The following is an 18,535-nucleotide window of genomic DNA, read 5'->3' as shown; positions in this document are numbered from 1 at the left end:
GGCATCAACTGGAGTAGTGTGTCCAATTCTGGGCACCGCACTTTAGGAATGCTGTGAAGGCCTTAGAGAGGGTGCAGAAAAGATCTATGAGAATGATTCCAGGAATGAGGGACTTCAGTTACGTGGATACACTAGAGAAACTAGGGTTGTTCTCCTTAGAGCAGAGAAGGTTGCGAGGAGATTTGATAGAGGTATTCAAAATCAGGAGAGGTCTAGACAGAGTAGATAGAAAAAAACTGTTCCCATTAGCAGAAGGGTCGAGAACCAGAGGACACAGATTTAAGGTGATTGGCAAAAGAACCAAAAGCGACATGAGGAAAAACTTTTTTATGCAGCGAGTGGTTAGGATCTGGAATGCACTGCCTGAAAGGGTGGTGGAGGTAGACTCAATCGTGGCTTTCAAAAGGGAACTGGATAAGTACCTGAAGGAAAAAAACTGCAGGGCTTCTGGGAAAGGGCGGGGGAGTGGGACTAGCTGAAGTGCTCTAGCAGAGAGCCGGCACGGGCTCGATGGGCCTTCTTCTGTGCCGCAACCATTCTATGATTCTATTCTACGATTCAATATCTTAGTCTGTACTGAGTTAGAGGTCTCAACCGGGACAATAGTAGGGGCGATACATTTGATTGTAGGGCTCCTAAATAAGGGAAAGAAGAAATCAGTTTCTGATCAATGTACTCCTTGTAGAAATGTACACATGTGGACATCAGGTGACCTGAGGATCAACCTCATTTATGATTTATTCCAGGTAGCCCGTTGCAGTTAAGAGTGCCACATGATTAATGACCACTGAAGGATAAACACTTCCAGTGGATCTCTACCTTAGTGAAGCAGTCTCTTCAGGAGAGGGGGAAAGGTGAGAACAGTTGAGAAAAACTGTGTGAGCTAACAGAGTGAGGTTGAATAAACTTTAACTGCCTGAGTTTATAACCCTAGGTAGAGCTTTAGTTATGAAAGACCAACTTTCTGCTCTTTCTCTTGCAAGGTGCATGTTCACATTGAGTCAGTTCAACAGGGGCTAACTCTTGCTGAAGCACAGCGGTCATGTCAACCTAGACCAGTATTGATAGTAGAGCCCAAAGAATTGATTTTGATGCTACTAAAATCTATGATAATATAGGCAATACATAGTGCTATTTCTTTTTATATTTGTTTTGTGATGTGGTCAACAAGGCTGCATTTATTGCCAATCCCTAGTTGCTCTGAGCCAACCATCAAGTGCGAGACTGGAGTCACATGGAGGCAAGACCAGGTAGGCGTGCTAGGCTCACTGAAGGACATCCTGAAGGACATGAGTGAACCAGTTGGGTTTTAACAACAATCCAGCAGCTTTTATTGTAATTTCTTCCTCGTAATCGATTGGGCAATTAAAATTGGCCAGAAGACTTAGCTGACGATGGCCACTCCCTTCCCACAGTTGTCAATTTTAGTCTGCTCTTCTGAGTAGGTGGCAAGGGCACCCACCTGAAACTGCTGGCGTCATTCTTTAAATATGCAGATCAGGCTCTGATTACATAATTGAAGCTCAACTACTTTAACCAGTGGACTGAGGAGGGAAGCCATTGTGGCTTTTCTGCCAGTGAAGCTAGCGGGATGAGAAGCACGGGCCAGAAGAGACCCCACGAGGCATGTTTAGGCCTTCCCAGCTCCAGGCTCCTCAGCCTTCCTGATCGCAACGCTCCGAAAATCCCTTTTACGCAACTTATCCGAATGCCGGGGACATTTTCTTTGGTTGTTCTAGCGCCCAACATTCCATTCCCGCCATAACAGAAAATGCTGGAAATACTCAGCAGGCCAGGCAGCATCCGTGGAGAGAGAAACGGAGTTACCGTTTCAGGTCTGGGACCCTTCATCAGAACTGGAAAAAGCTGGAGATGTAACAGATATTAAGCAGGGACATCTCCAGCTTTTTCCAGTTCTGATGAAGGGTCCCAGACCTGAAACGATAACTCTGTTTCTCTCTATTGTGTCCGTGAATGATTGAGACACGGACAGCAGGAGTTGAACAAAACAAGTCTTTACTGATTGAAGTCAATCGGGAAACTGAAACTACAGAGGCTCACTAGCGCCTTTTATATAGGGGTGGTCACTGCCGGTACTGCAGTCTGAGACCAGTTATTCTCTAAAAGGTACATACACAACAATTCCTCCCCTTTTAGATAAACAGTACATAACATTCATTTACCAACTAAATGATAACTAATTACAATCACAATTACGGTTGCTAGATACATTGGTTAAGTTTAAGCAATTATAAGTTCAGTCTTTGAGGAGGCTTCCTGATTCTGTCTGGATAACGCCTCTTTGGGGTATCAGGTTCTTCTGGCAAGGTTGAGTCGGGATCAATGTTGTTGTTTGGTTCATCTGCTTCCAATATCACCGATTCTGCGGTAGCTGCAATTGGTACGTCGATTTCATTGCCAGGTGTATCAGATCATGGTGTGGAGTTGACGTTTTCCAGTGACTCTAGAAGCTGGTCAGCATGGCGTCTTACAATGCTCTCTCCAATGTCCACGGTACACATGAGAGGTCCTTGCCGTGTACAAATCGTTCCTGGCTGCCATTTCTCAGTGCGGTAGTCCCGGGCCAAAACTGGTTGACATATCTTAAAACTCCTGGTCGGCCTTTCATTCATATTCTGAAACTGCCTGTTCTCCACATCTCTTCGGACGTTTGGCTTAACCAAATCCAAGCAGCGTCGTAGTCTTCGATTGAAGAACATCATGGCTGGAGTTTGGTTGGTAACCGCATGTGTCGCATTCCGGTAGGCAAACAAGAAGTTGTCCACCTTGTGTTGTAGGGGTATATCTTCATTACACATTACCTTGATAGCCTTCTTGAATGTTTGAACAAACCTCTCGGCCAATCCATTAGTGGCTGGATGATATGGGGCAGATGTGTAATGCTTAACACCATTGTTCTTTAAGAACCTCCGGAACTCTTCAGACACAAACTGTGGTCCATTGTCAGAGCAAATCTGTTCAGGCAGCCCATTCCTGGCGAATATGGATCGTAAAACTGTGATAGTTTTTTCCGTGGTGGTTGAGGACATTTTTATTATCTCTGGCCACTTTGAATGTGCATCCATCGCAATTAAAAACATCGAGTCCATGAAGGGACTAGCAAAATCAATGTGCACCCTTTGCCATGGAGATGAGGGCCACTCCCATGGATGCAGAGGAGCTTGTGGTGGGGTGTTTTGGACCTTCTGGCATCCTGCACAGCTCTTGGTCATCTCTTCGATTTCTCTATCGATTCCTGGCCACCACACAAACGCTCTGGCTAAGTTCTTCATTTTTACCCCACCCAGATGACCCTCATGAACCTCATTGAGCACTCTATCCGTCAACTTAGGTGGAATTACTACTCTGGATCCACACATCAAGGTTCCTCTGCACACTGACAGCTGTTCTCTTCTCGGCGAGAATGCTGGCAGCAGTGGTTCGCCATGTGCTGGCCATCCCTTCACCGTTAAATCATAGACCCGTGATAGTGTCGGGTCATTCCGTGTTTCCTTTTCTATGTTTGCATTCGTCACAGGGAGACATTCGACTATGGTCGAGTGGAATAACTCCATTGGATCCACTGCAAGGTCTTCTTCTTCCACCGTCGGCAACGGTAGGCGTGACAATCCATCAGCATTCCCATACTGTTTAGTTCCTTTGTACTCAATGTCCATATTGGTGTGCCCCTAGGAAAAGGGACCACCTCTGCAGCCGTTGTGCTGTCATTATTGGTACGCCCTTCTGAGGGTTAAAAATGGAGACAAGAGGTTGATGATCGGTTAGTAGATTAAATTTTTGACCGTGCAGGTAGTGATTGAACTTCTTCACCCCCCACACTAGGCTGAGGGCCTCTCTGTCAATCTGGGCGTAGTTACGCTCAGCAGAAGTTATCGAGCGTGACGCAAAAGCTATCGGCCTCTCTAAACCATCAAGGAATTTATGTGACAGTACCGCCCCAATGCCGTAGGGAGACGCATCACACGCCAGTCTGATCGGCAGTGCTGGGTTGTAGTGAGCCAATACTTCTCTTGAAGTGATTAAGTCCTTATTCTTCTGAAAGGCCCGCTTACAGTCATTGCTCCATTTCCATGCTACTCCCGTTCGTAGCAGGGCGTTCAGTGGGTGCAGAATTGTCGACAAATTCGGCAAAAACTTATGATAGTAATTCACCAATCCAAGGAATGACCTCAGTTGCGACACATTTTCAGGCGCTGGGGCCTTAACAACCGCTTCAATTTTGTCAGGGGACTTATGTAACCCCTCTTCACCAATACGATATCTGTTTCTTAAAAAACTCGCACTTGGGGCGGTTGGCTCGTAGCCCATGTTCCCATAGTCTAGTGAGCACCTGTTCTAGGTTGTTAAGGTGTTCATTGTCATCTTCACCTGTCACAAGGATGTCGTCCAAGTAACACTGAGTCCCCGGAATCCCTTGCAGGACTTGTTCCATCGCTCTCTGCCATATCGCCGGAGCCGGTGCTACTCCGAATACCAATCGATGATACTGGTAAAGACCTTTGTGAGTGTTTATCGTGAGATACTTCCTAGAGGATTCTTCAACCTCCATCTGCAAATATGCTTGAGCTAGGTCAATTTTTGTAAAACGCTTCCCTCCAGACAGTGAGGCGAAGATGTCTTCTATCCTTGGAAGAGGATATTGTACTGTGTGAAGGACTGGGTTCACCATCACCTTGAAATCCCCACAGATGCGAACCTTCCTTGGCTCCTCAGACTTATTGCTTAACGTTTTCTTCATGACAGGAACGATGGGTGTCGCCCACTTGCTCTAGTCGACCTTAGACAACACGCCTGCCTTCTCCAGATTCTCCAGCTCTGCCTCGACGGCTGGGCGAATTGCATATGGTACCGGTCTTGCTTTGAAAAACTTGGGAACTGCATTCTCTTCTATTTTTATCGAGGCGATTACGCCTTTAAGCGTGCCCAGTTCTTGTTGAAATACCTCTTTGGCATTAGCTAAGATTGTTGACAATCGTCCAGGTGTGACGTCTTCATCTTTTTTACCATCCACCGTCATTGCATGAATGGAGTGCCAATCTAAGTTTATCTTCCTGATCCATTCCCGTCCCAATAACGGTGGTCCACCATTTGGCAGTATGTAGAGATACAATTTCCGTATTTTCTTGCCGTTGTATTCGACAGGCACCCTTATTTTTCCTCTGGGGTATACTTTTTGCCCCGTATACGTCATCAAGACGATGGATGTCTCTCTCAAGGGTATGTGTGAAAATAGCCGCTCGTAGTCTCGTCGATTCATGACGGTTAGCACTGATCCTGTATCCAATTCCATTTTAACTTGGGACCCTGCTATCGTGAGGGTGACCCAAATGGTTCGGTGATCCTCTTTTGCGATTACATTGTGAAGTTTGAGACAGCTTAGTCTCCTGTTCCCGGGTTCACTATAACTCATCTGGTCTTCGGAACTACTGTCCGTCATCTTTTGTACCACTGTCCGTCATCTTTTGTACTTTCTTGTACGGTTCCTTAGTAGCCTTTTTGTTGTCGCTGGTCATCTTCCCAGACCTGCAAACTCGTGCAATGTGTCCCATCTTTCCGCATTGCCTGCATATTTTGTCTTTGGGCCAGCAGTCCTTCTGGTCATGGTTAGTTCTGCCGCAGCAATAACATTTTGCAAATCCCCGTGTCATTTCGTGGGTGCCGTATTCCTGTGGCTTTTGTTTAATTTCCGCAGCTCCCCTGGCTGCTGCTTCGTACGATACTGTCACGCTGAAAGCCTTATCTAGCGTCAGCTCTTTCTCTGAGAGTAACTTCTTCTGTGTTCCTTCACTCAGGAGTCCACAGACAAATTTGTCCCGTAGGGTATCTGCCAGTCCTGCTCTGAACTGGCAGTGCTTTGATAGCTTGCGTAGTTCCGTAAGGTACTCAGCATTGCTCTCATCTTTATGCTGAGTTCTCCTGTGGAATTTAAATCTTTCTGCTATCAACAGCGGTGCAGGGTTTAGGCCCGGTCGTTGGGCTGAAGATTGTCGGACAGGAGGAATGGTGGAAATGGAATGGCGGCGCGCACAGACGCAGCGGCTTTGCTTCTCCCAGGACGGTGCTATTTATGTTTAATGTTAATGTTATTTGTACTGGACTCATGGGAGCTTGCAAGATCACATTTCGTTGTTCATGTACTTGTGCATTGTACAATGACAATAAAGTTGAATTATTATTATTATTATTATTAGGTGTTCCTGTAGGACAGCAACAATTTCGTTAAAACTCTTCGCTTTCGGTTTGGCTGGAGTAATCAGGTCCCGCAATAGGCCGTACGTTCTAGCGCCCATTAAGTTTAGCAATACCGATGCCTTTTTCTCATCGGCTATTTCGTTTGCCTCGCAATATACCTCGACTCTTTCCACATACGCGGTCCAGTCCTCTATTGTATTATCAAAGGCAGTGATACAGCCAGTCTTCGGCATCTTGCAAATCTAAAATGGCGCCTCCCGCGCTTTGCCTTCTTCCCCGATTTAACAAAATGGCGCCTCCCGCGCTTTGCCTTCTTCCCCGCTGATTAAGATGGCGCCTCCCGCGCTTTGCCTTCTTCCCCGCTGTTGCTAGCGCTGCTTTCCGCGGTTCCCGTTGCAACCTGCAGCTCCTCGCGGTTTCTTGCGCGCTTAATATTTCTTTTTTTATTATTTTCCCGTCGTGGAACAACCCTGTGGGGCTCTTGCCTCCCTCTTCTCGGGTCTATACGCAGCCCGGCTTCGTAGCACCGGCCGCGCCCTGTGTGCTCCACCCTCTCTCTCTCTCCTCTTCCCGACAATGCTGCTCGGCCCCGTTGCAAGCCACCCACTCGAGTTCGCGAACGCCGCAGCCCAGGAAGGATCAGTGTACTACCTGCCACCAGCCCGATTAGCTGAAGCACCGTCGACAGGAACCAGGCCCCGCTTTCGACAGCTTCTCCAGCAATCTTCAACTCCGCTAACACAGGGGCGGATGCCCACGGTCGACGCCCGTTTCTACTGCTTCTTTCTTCCTTATGGCCTCGACCTCTGCTCACTTTGCTGCAGGAATGGATCCCAGGAGGTGGTGCAGACTGTAGGTAAGTTCGTATCTGCTCGTCGCCAGTATTATGTCCGTGAATGATTGAGACACGGACAGCAGGAGTTGAACAAAACAAGTCTTTACTAATTGAAGTCAATCGGGAAACTGAAACTACAGAGGCTCACTAGCGCCTTTTATACAGGGGTGGTCACTGCCGGTACTGCAGTCTGAGACCAGTTATTCTCTTAAAGGTACATACACAACACTCTCCACGGATGCTGCCTGGCCTGCTGAGTATTTCCAGCATTTTCTGTTGTTATATCAGATTTCCAGCATCCGCAGTATTTTGCTATTGTATTCCATTCCCGCCCATTGGCCAGCTGCTGCTTTCTGCCAGTTTCAGGTGGGCGACTGATCAGGGGCATATAGATGAGGCCTGGGAGGTAAAATCATCTGGGCCTCAGGCTGCCAAGGTCACAAGGGTTTGGCACTGGCCTTGGCCCCCACTCCAAGTTAAATCAGGGCTATACCAGGGGACCAGGATGGATTGGGAATAGTCAAAAGTTTTGCTGGGGACAAGGACATCGAAATTAGAAATAAGGGAGTGGCTATGCAAATCACAAAACAGCAGGATATCAAAGCAAATAGAAGGTCAAAGGCCAGTCAGTTTTGAATTAGAGTGTGATTGAAAGCAATGTCGGGGAGAAACAGAATGAAGTGGGATTGAAGGAGCAAAGAAGGAAATTGGTAGTGAGGGATAGAAGGAAGTAGTTGGAGTTGGCCTCATCAGTGATTCAGTCCATGGGAATAGATAGGCCACAGGAGATGGCAAGTCAGAGGAAATGATTGTGAATATGGGTAGGAGACTTTATATAAAGGAAGAGTTTTAGAGAGGGCAGGGAGATGGAGAATTCAGATGAGAAAGGGGAAGGCGAACGAAGATGGGTAAGGAGCTGCTCACGGCAGAGACCAATGCAAGGTAGGATATTTCAGAAAGGAACTCAGGCGGTGCATAGGAGATGATAGAGAACAAGGATTTTAAAGGAGGTCTGTGTGTCTATTATTTTTTTCTACAGTACTTTCCCTTGGTTCCAGTGTATAAAAAGTGTGTAAAGGTTGAGCAGGTTGGGCCTATACTCATTGGGATCTAGAAGAATGAGAGGTGATCTTATTGAAACAAATAAGATACTGAGGGAGCTCGACAAGGTAGATGCAGAGAGGATGTTTCCCCTCGTGGGGAAATCTAGAACTTGTGGGCATAGTTTCAGAATAAAGGGTTGCCCTTTTAGAACTGAGATGAGGAGGAATTTCTTCTCTGAGAGGGTCATAAATCTGTGTAATTCTCTGCCCCAGAGAGCTGTGGAGGCTGGGTCATTAAATATATTTAAGGTGGAGATAGACAGATTTTTGCAAGATAAGGGAGTGAAGGGTTATGTGGAGCGGGCAGGGAAGTGGCTTTGAGCCCAGGATCAGCCATGATCTTATTGAATGGTGGAGCAGGCTCGAGGGGCCAAGTGGCCTATTCCTGCTCCTATTTCTTATGTTATGTTAAGAAAGTGCTCTTAGCCTTGTGCTCCTCTTAGGCATTCTATCAGTGGCAGGAGCTCGTAAAGTAGTTGGATACTGTATTGCAATAGAAGCCTCTTGGAATGAAGTGGCCCTTGTATCATGGCAGCTGTCCTGAGAAGGACAGGTTGCAGGTTGCACCCCTTGTGCTACATGGGCAGTCAGGGCTTGCTTTCTTTCTGCCACAAATATGGGCTTCGGAAAGGGCTGGTGCGATAACACGTGTGTGCTGGTTTCTTTACAGTACCTTCATTCATGTCATTGCTGCCACGACACTAGCTCCAGGAACTGTCTCAACATGGCCACTGGTTTGCAGGAAAGCAGACTTAATATTACCAGTGACATTAATGAAGCTCTGCCTTATCTGTCAAAATCAGAAAAAGCAGCCCTCTCTGATCCGGCACCCTAAATCTCTATGGCAGAAGTCATCCATGAAGAAAGCACAGACTGCCCTTAAGTTCTTTGGTATGGCCTTCACTGCATATAGTCCTGGAATTGCCATACACTCCATGGTGGATTGTAGTGTTATGAAACTGCTACGAAGTCCTGCACATGTTGGTAGTGGACTCCTCCACCCGAGCCACCATCTGCATTACACTGTCTCATATGGCCCCCAATGCCTGAACTAATGTTTGATGTTCTGTGAGCATCATTCTTTTAAAAGTGAGACCTGCAAGATCTAGCACCCCCCACCCCCAACAAGACGATGCATCCTGACCCTCCAGCCATTAGTGGTAAGGGTACAGAGTTCCTGGCTGGAGCCAAAGACAATACCTTCGATCTTCCCAATGTTTAACAGGAGGAAATTGTGGTTTGTTCACTACCGAAGGTAACTGTGAGCACTCCTGATTCTGCTGTCAATCCACTCAGCCTGGATATCGCCTGTTTGCAAAAAGAGTTGCCACTTAAGCAATACCAAACTAGGGATATACAGTCCTAGATACTTACCAAAAAAATTGAAAGCAATTTTATGCATGGATATGCAGAAAAATTTAAAACCAATTTTCTGCATGAACGACTAAAGAAACAACATAAAACTAAAAGAAAAAGCATACAAAAATGCAAAAAATAGCACAGATCCTGCCAAATGGGAAAGATACAAAGAACAGCAAAGGGTGACAAAACAGATAGTAAGAGCTGCAAAAAGGAGTATAATAAACTTGCAAGGGATATCAAAATTCAACACAAAATGTTTTTACAATTATATTAGAAAAAAATAAGTTGGTCAGGAGCAATGTTGGCCCCTAGAAAACTAATATCAGTAGTATTGTCAATGATAATAAGGAAATGGCGGACATGATGAATAATTACTTTGCATGAGTATTTACAGTAGAGGAAGAAGATAGCATGCCAGAAATTCCAAGGATAACTAATATTGAATCAGGGACTCAACAAAATTAACAAATTAACAGTAATGAAGAAAATAATGGCACTAAAGAGTGACAAATGCCCAGGACCAGATGGTTTCCTTCCCACAGTTTTAAAGGAAGTAGGTGAGCACACTGCAGATGCTCTAACTATAATTTTCCAAAGTTCTCTCGATTCAGGAACTGTTCTTTTAGATTGGAAAATTGCGCTTGTCACTCCGCTACTTAAGAATGGTAAGAGAGGGAAACCAGGGAATTATAGACCAGCTAGTCTAACATCTGTTGTCAGGAAATTACGAGAGTCTGTAATTAAGGACAGGTGACTGAATACCTTGAAACTTTTCAGCTGATCAGAGAGAACCAACATGGATTTGTAAAAGGTAGGTCATGCCTGACAAACCTGCTTGAATTTTTTGAAGAGGTGACTAAAGTAGTGGACAGGGGAATGTTTATAGATGTTATTTATATGAACTTCCAGAAAGCATTTAATAAAGTCCCTCATAAGAGACTGTTAACTAAGACTGAATCCCATGGAATTGAAGGCAAATTATTGACACAGTTAGGAAATTGGCTGAGTGGCAGGAGACAGACAGTAGGGATAATGGGTAGGTACTTTAATTGGCAGGATGTAACTAGTGGTGTCCTGCAGGGATCTGTGTTGGGGCCACAACTATTCACCATATTTATTAACGACTTAGATGATGGGATAGAAAGCCACATATCCAAATTTGCTGATGACACAAAGATAGGCGGCATTGTAAGCAGTGTAGATGAAAGCATACAATTACAAAGGGATACTCATTGAAACTTATAAAATTCTAACAGGACTAGACAGGCTAGATGCAGGAAGGATGTTCCCGATGGCGGGAGAGTCCAGAATCAGGGGTCACAGTCTAAAGATAAGGGGTGAGCCATTTAGGACAGAGATAAGGAGGAATTTCTTCACCCAGAGAGTGGTGAACCTGTGGAATTCTCTACCACAGAAGGCAATTGAAGCCAATTCATTAAATATATTCAAGAAGGAGTTAGATATATTTCTTAAGGCTAAAGGGATCAAGGGATATGGGGAGAAGGCAGGGACTGTTTGGATGATCAGCCATGATCTCATTGAATGGCGGAGCAGGCTCGAGGGGCCGAATGGCCTACTCCTGCTCCTATCTTCTATGTTTCTATAATGCACATCCCAACTTACCCTTACATCCCTTGCGCCCTTAACCATCTGTAATGAAATGTGTTTGGCTTGCCTGTATTCGTTTTGCACTCATGTATATTACCCTCCCCCACACGGTGTATAGTTTCACTTCCTCTTTCCTGACTAACCTGGAATGTTCCAGGTCTTGGCTCTTGGCTCCGCCCCTGACTTCTCTTACATAAAGATCCCAGGATCTGTATGACTCATTCCTGCGAGCCAGTCAGTGTGTTGAGATGTTAGCTCTGATCTTAGTGATTAAAAGCCAACTTGTTAAAGTCTATAACTTCTAGTTTTGTGGTTATTGAAGGCACATCACCATCCCTCTCTCTCTATGTACAGAATCACTTCACTTCACCATTCTACTATGCACCCCTCACACTCGCTCTCATTGTTATGCAATGGCAACAACGAATAACGCACAGGGAGGGCCCTTGGTATTGGCACATCTTTGTCTCCCTCTAAGCATCTATGCTAAGGATTCTCTACACTCACTCCAACATTCTCGCTCAAACTCCACTTGTCTCCCTCATTGCAGGAAAAGAGAGCCCACAATAAGAGAGGGAGAGGACAGGAGGAGGGCCACCTTCCATGGCGCATTTAACCAACGCTGAGGAGGCTGCTATCGAGATCGGCAGAGGTGTAGAGGAGCTGGAAGTGGGGGACAGAGAGATGGACACAGTAGAGCAAGCTGGTGACAGAATAGATTTGCAACCCTCTCATTTAGATTTCATGAGTGACTGATATGATATCAGATTGAGTTCTGATCATCTGCACAACAGGCAGTATCTGCTACGTTAATATCACGTCTAACTCATACCTCGGTGGGTCATTCGCGAGATAGTGTTGTCAGCTAGTGTATCGCAGCTCACAAGTGAACATCAGCAGATGGCGGAGACAGGGACAGCAGAGGAGAATCCTCGTCGGAGGATGCGGGACAGTCCTAGCTCTGCTCAGCCGCATGTGGACACTGTGCCTCTGGGGCCATCCAGAAAGAGAGCGGCGCTGGAGCTTCAGGGGCAAGTGCAGGAGTCTCTGACAGGGTTTGCAACCACAGTAACTGTGAGTGTGCAGAGAATGGAGGAGTCCATCTCAAACATGAGCAATGCCGTAGTGCACGCAATGGCGAATGTAGGTGCTGCCATGGAAAGGATGGCAATGTCCATGGAGAACATAAATCGCCTGACTCAAATGAACATGGTGACTCTTCTAAATAGATGGTCAGCTATGGAGGATAGATGGGCATCTATTGAGGAGAGGAACCAGAGGTACATGGACGTCCCTGTTATGAGGTCTGTCAGTACAGAGACAGGTCCTCATGGCCCCACTGATGTGCAGCAAGGTGCTCTCCAGCAAACCCAGAGGACGCCCGCCAAAGGCATCTAAGCAGGCACAGCATGGAAGTGAGCAAGCTGCCTGTACATCTGCTGAAGCCACAGGGAAAGCACCATGTAGAAGCATGCGTAAGAGAAAATTAACACACAAATAGTCACAAGGGCAGTCACTTGGGTGTTTTGATCTAATACAGTGTTACGTTTCTCTTAGTTATTTCAATTATATTAAAGAAATGCGATGTCAAAGATTCAAAGAGTTGGCCCATGTGTGCTCAGAAATGGAAGTTGAACAATGAGGGGTCAGAGTGCCTTTCAACTGTAATGATGGTGCGGAGAGTGACAGGAAAGCACAGTTTATTGTACAGATGCTTTACAAGAGAAAAGAAACCAAACTTGTTCATCCTTTCCTGGTAGGTATGCTCTCGCATTTCTGGTATCATCCTTGTAAATCTTTTTTGCACCCTCTCCAGTGCATCTATATCTGAGTGGCAGGCAGTGACTAGTGGGGTACCGCAAGGATCGGTCCTAGGACCCCAGCTGTTCACAATATATATTAATGATCTGGACGAGGGAATTGGATGTAATATCTCCAAATTTGCAGACGACACAAAGCTGGGTGGGAGGGTAAGCTGTGAGGAGGATGTCGTGAAACTCCAGTACGATTTGGACAGGTTGGGTGATTGGGCAGAAACATGGCAAATGCACTATAATGTGGATAAATGTGAGGTTATCCACTTTGGTGGCAAAAACAGGAAGGCAGATTATTATTTGAATGGCAATAGATTGGGAGAAGGGGAAGTGCAAAGAGACCTGGGTGTTATTGTGCACCAGTCGCTGAAGGTAAGCATGCAGGTGCAGCAGGCGGTTAAGAAGGCAAATGGTATGTTGGCCTTCGTAGCAAGAGGGTTCGAGTATAGGAACAAGGATGTCTTGCTACAGTTGTACAGGGCCTTGGTGAGACTGCACCTTGAGTATTGTGTGCAGTTTTGGTCACCTTACCTGAGGAAGGACGTTCTTGCCATGGAGGGAGTGCAGCGAAGATTCACCAGGCTGATATCTGGGATGGCAGGAATGACGTATGAGGAGAGATTGTGTAGATTGGGCTTATACTCACTGGAGTTTAGAAGATTGAGAGGGGATCTCATCGAAACCTATAAAATTCTGTCAGGTCTGGACAGACTAGATGCAGGAAGGATGTTTATGATGGCCGGGGAGTCCAGAACCAGGGGTCATAGTCTAAGGATAAGGGGTAAGCCATTTAGGACTGAAATGAGGAGGAACCTCTTCACCCAGAGAGTGGTGAACCTGTGGAATTCTCTGCCACAGAGGGCGGTGGAGGCCAGTTCATTAAATATATTCAAGAAAGAGTTGGATATATTTCTTGAGGCTAAAGGGATCAAGGGATATGGGGAGAAGGCAGGGACAGGGTACTGAATGTGGATGATCAGCCATGATCTCATTGAATGGCGGAGCAGGCTCGAAGGGCCGAATGGCCTACTCCTGCTCCTATCTTCTATGTTTCTATTTTTATAATATGGCGACCAGAATTGTATGCAGTACTCCAAGTGTGGTCTGACCAAGGTTCGATACAAGTTTAGCATAACTCCTCTACTTTTCAATTCAATCCCTCTAGAAATAAACCTTGGTTTGCTATTTTTATGGTCTTGTTAATCTGTGCAACTACTTTCAGTGATTTGTGTATTTGTACTCATAGATCCATTTGCTCTTCTACCCCACTTAGATTCGTATTCTCCAAGTAAGATGTGACCTTCCTATTTTTCTTACCAAACTGTAATACCTCACATTTATCTGTGTTGAAATTCATTTGCCAATTATATGCCCATTCTTCAAGTTTATTAATTTCATCTTGTACTTTGTTGCAGTCCTCTTCAGTATTGACTATCCTCCCCAATTTGGTGTCATCTGCAAATTTAGAAATTGTGTTCTTGATTCCAAAGACAAAATCATTAATATAAATTGTGAACAACAGTGGTCCCAGCACTGAATCTTGTGGAACACCACTTCCCACCCTCTGCCACTCTGAATAGCTACCCTTTACCCCTACTCTCTGCTTTCTGTCTTGAAGCCAGCTAGCTATCCATTCTACTTGTCCCCTGACTCTGCATGCTCTGACCTTATTTATTAGTCTATTATGTGATACCTTATCGAAGGCCTTTTGAAAATCTAGATAAATTACATCTACTGTATTACCCTTTTCTACTCTCACTGTTACCTCGTCAAAAAAATTCAATGAGGTTGGTCAAGCAAGACTTTACCTTTTGAAATCCATGCTGAATATTCATTATTATATTTTTGGTTTCTAGAGGTGCTTCTATTTTCTCCTTTATTAGGGATTCCATTACTTTTCCTACCACCAATGTTAAGCTAACTGGTCTATAGTTCCCTGAACATGTTCTATCTCCCTTCTTAAATATAGGTATTACGTTAGCTATCCGCCAGTCCTCTGACACTACACCTTGTTCTAACGAATTATTAAATATGTGTAGTAATGCCTCTGCTATCTCTTCCCTAGATTCTTTTAAAATGCACAGGTGTAATCCTCTTTGAGCTTGATTAGTTTATTTACTATTTCTCCTCTTTATTTTAAATGCAGTTATCTCATTTCTAATCTCATCATCCGATATCATGTCCACCTGTTCTGTCTCCCTGGTAAATACTTAAGCAAAGTAATTATTTAATATTTCTGCCATCTATCGCTGCCTGTGATATTAGACCACACATGGTGTACTGTGAGCAGTTCTGGGCACCACAACTTATGGAGGATATATTGGCCTTGGAGGGAATGCAGTATGGGTTTATCAGAATGATACCTGGACTCCAAGGGTTAAATTACGAGGAGAGATTACACAAATTAGGGTTGTATTCCCTAGAATTTAGAAGGTTAAGGGGTAATTTGAATGAAGTTTTCAAGATATTAAGGGGAACAGATAGGGTAGATAGAGAGAAATTATTGCTGCCGGTTGGGGAGTCCAGGACTAGGGGCTATAGTCTAAGATTTAGAGCCAGACCGTTCAGGAGTGAAATTAAGAAACACTTCAACACACAAAAGTTTGGAACTCTTCCACAAACGGAAATTGATGCTAGATCAATTGTTAATTTTAAATCTGAGATTAATAGATTTTTGTTAACCAAAGGTATTAAGGGATATGGGGCAAAGGCAGGTATATGGACTTATGCCATAGATCAGCCATGATCTAATTGAATGGCGGAACAGGGTCGAGGGTGCTAAATGGCCTACTCCTGTTCCTATGATATCCGAGGTAAACTTCACTAACAATCCTTAGCAGTTTTCTGTTGTTCACTGCTATTAGCCTAGGAGTGTTAATACAAATTGAAACAAACTTTAGATGGCTGGATTGAGGATAGATTGCAGGGAAAAAATCAGAGGTTGGGAAATTCTTTGGAGCTGCTGGCGAAGTAATGCTGTCAGAGCAGGAGCAGTCCCAAGGAATTTCCCACCCAGTGTACTTGCAGCCTACAGGGTAAGTTTTTTTAATTCAAATGCAGCAACTCTGACAGGAGTTAGGCAAAACCATTCAGAAAATAGTCAGGACCTAGATACACTGGGTCCCAAACCTAGTTGGGAAATCAGTAGGCCTTGTAAGTGATGCAGTCTCCATCCATTCCTTATGAGGCCAGCTATGTCAGTGGAGTTGGGGTTGGGAGCAAGGTGACCCCACACCGGAGCTTCTGGATTCCCCAGCCCATAAGAGACTCGGTGTATTTCTGGAGGTTGGTATGCCGAGGGAGATGAAGCATAATGTCCTTCATAAGTGTAATTGTGAGCCCCATAGTGCCAGGGGCTGTGGCGGGGCGGGGGCGGGGGGGGGGCAAGTGGGCGGCGATGGGGCTGGGGACGGGGAAACAGCCTACCACATGAAAGAACAGGAACATGGGTTATTTTTTAATTGGGCAGTCCCCTTACATAATGACTAATGGAAGGACTGCTTGAGATCTATAGGGTGAGCCTAGGAACTCCCCTCCAATGGCAGCCAGACGTAGGAGTTTCTAGCAGCCTGGGCAAGCAGACACCTGAGATGCACCTGTTGTGGTACAGGTGCCCACTGGCCCTATGCAAATTCCTTCCAAATGACCTCGCAAATCCGGTAGAAGGGCACCAATTCTGATGTAATGGGATTGCAGCCCATAAATTTTCAGGGCCAATATGTTTTTGACTCAACAGTATTTTTGCAACTATTCTGCCTTACTGTTCTTAGCCTGAATCAGTGCTAGCCATGGAGGAAGTTCAAATACTGGAACCTCAGTTTCTTTTAATTCTGATTTCAATGATGGCTCTGCAGAGCTGAAAAGATAGCAAAACATACATATTAACAGATTTTGTCACATAACCTTAAATTGCAAACAAATCACTTATCTTGCTTGATCCAAGAGCTGATTTTACAAATGTATGCTCCATCAGACAGCCTCACTGGATAGAAAAATGTATCGGGAAATTGTGGGTACGATTCTCTTGTTTTTCCATCTGTTAATTTCCATGTGAAAAATCATAGAAGGCTCCCATGATTTCCTGATATATCCTCTAGTGGGTAAAACGCCCTGCTTGGGAGCATGATTTCATAAAACCAACCTGTTCGGGGGCTAAATTCGGTTGATTTGCACCTAAAAGAGCGCTAACGGGGCGCAAATCAACTAGCGCCTGGGCGCGGCGCCATTAACGCCTCCCACGAAATTCAGCGGGAGATTAGCGGCAGCACCGCACCACCGGCAATGATGTCATTGCCATGTGCAGCGCCCCACTCCCGCCCCGGCTGTAATATTGGGTGGTGCCCCCCCCGACTTACCGTCGGACGTTATGTCCACCAGGGTCAGGGGGGCCTACCTGCTGCCGGGGCGGTGCTAGTTAAAGGGGAGGTGGCAGGCGGCCATTTTTGTTGCTGGCCGCCTGCCAGCACCTGCCCCCATTGCTGTCCCCGGCCCCCGTGAAGTCCCCATGACGGGGTACCGGCTGCTCTCCGTGGGCCCGGCACTCCTCTCGAGTGCCGGGCTCGTTTGTCGGCACTCCCGATCCCCGGTGGCTCAGCTGGGCGCCGGGATGCGCTGCACCAGGCCCCTCCCCTTTAATAAGGGGAGGAAGGCCTGCAGTACCGCTGCACGACGTGGCGCTGCGGCACATAGCGCCGCGATATTGGCTCACAGCACCCCAAGAGGGACACGGGGCGATTCCAGTAGCGCCCCTCCTCCCTCTCGGGGCACTACCTGGGAAAATCAGCCGCGGGGGCGCTAACTTTTTCGGGGCGCTTTAGTATCTTAATTTTTCAATGAGCAGTGGCTCTTGACATTTATTTATCTGATTAAGATCAGAGGAATTTAAAGAGTCTGGAAAAGAAAGAGGGTGTGTGGGATTGAAATAAAGAATAGATTTGCCTTTCTAATCTAGGCTTTATTAACTTAAAAATCCGGTAGCACATCTTTCAACACCCAGTCCCAACTAAAGGCTGGAAAGAACTGAATTTAAGATGGCCACCACAAATCACATGACATCAACTACCAATGAGATTACAGCATATATCCCAAGGCAGGAAACAAACAACCAATCACAATACTTCTTACTAAACATAAAGAATAATCACCACAGGGATCTTATGCTTCCTGAGGAAGATTTGAGGGAAGCAAGACTTCTTTCCGGCAATGCAGGATTTCCACCTATCACTCTGACCTTGCAGTGACCCCAACCCATTTTCCTCACTCAAGAGTGACTTAGCATGTAGGATGAGCTCCCAGTGGGATTCCTGCCACCAAGTGGAAGCCTGCCACTGTCAGAAGAAAAATCCTGGTGGTGTTGCAGTGGGATTGCCACTACAGCACCAGAAGAAGCAGAGGCAAAAGTTTAAAGGGGCAAAACAGCTCCAAAGAAGAATTTGGGTAAACATTTTGTCAATCTCAGTCGAGAAAACGGCCTCCAAAGGTAGGTGATTGGAGCCTCTTTGGATGGAGAGGAGGCCACGAGGTCCTATATCTCCATCCTGGGACTCTGGGCCTTACTGCTGCTACTCCAGTGACTACTGCCAGACTTCTCCTTTTTATCC

General features: G+C 45.8%; 1 protein-coding gene across 6 annotated transcripts in view; it reads right to left on the bottom strand.

Annotated features, from left to right (window-relative positions):
• Positions 1-18,535, bottom strand: part of LOC147117761 (uncharacterized) — a 292,045-nt gene that overhangs the window by 105,202 nt on the left and 168,308 nt on the right. For all 6 annotated transcript variants that reach the window (XM_085989014.1, XM_085989013.1, XM_085989012.1 and 3 more), the window contains exon 13: positions 16,697-16,791. In XM_085989014.1, coding sequence (XP_085845140.1) covers positions 16,697-16,791 — 95 coding nt within the window. The remainder of the gene's footprint in view (positions 1-16,696; positions 16,792-18,535) is intronic.

The sequence above is a fragment of the Somniosus microcephalus genome, chromosome 5, assembly GCF_052327205.1.
Source record: "Somniosus microcephalus isolate GS21.2 chromosome 5, FLI_Smic_1.0, whole genome shotgun sequence".
Classification (NCBI taxonomy): Eukaryota; Metazoa; Chordata; class Chondrichthyes; order Squaliformes; family Somniosidae; genus Somniosus; species Somniosus microcephalus.
Note: the sequence above shows the minus strand (reverse complement) of the source record. Positions and strands in the feature narration are given on the sequence as shown.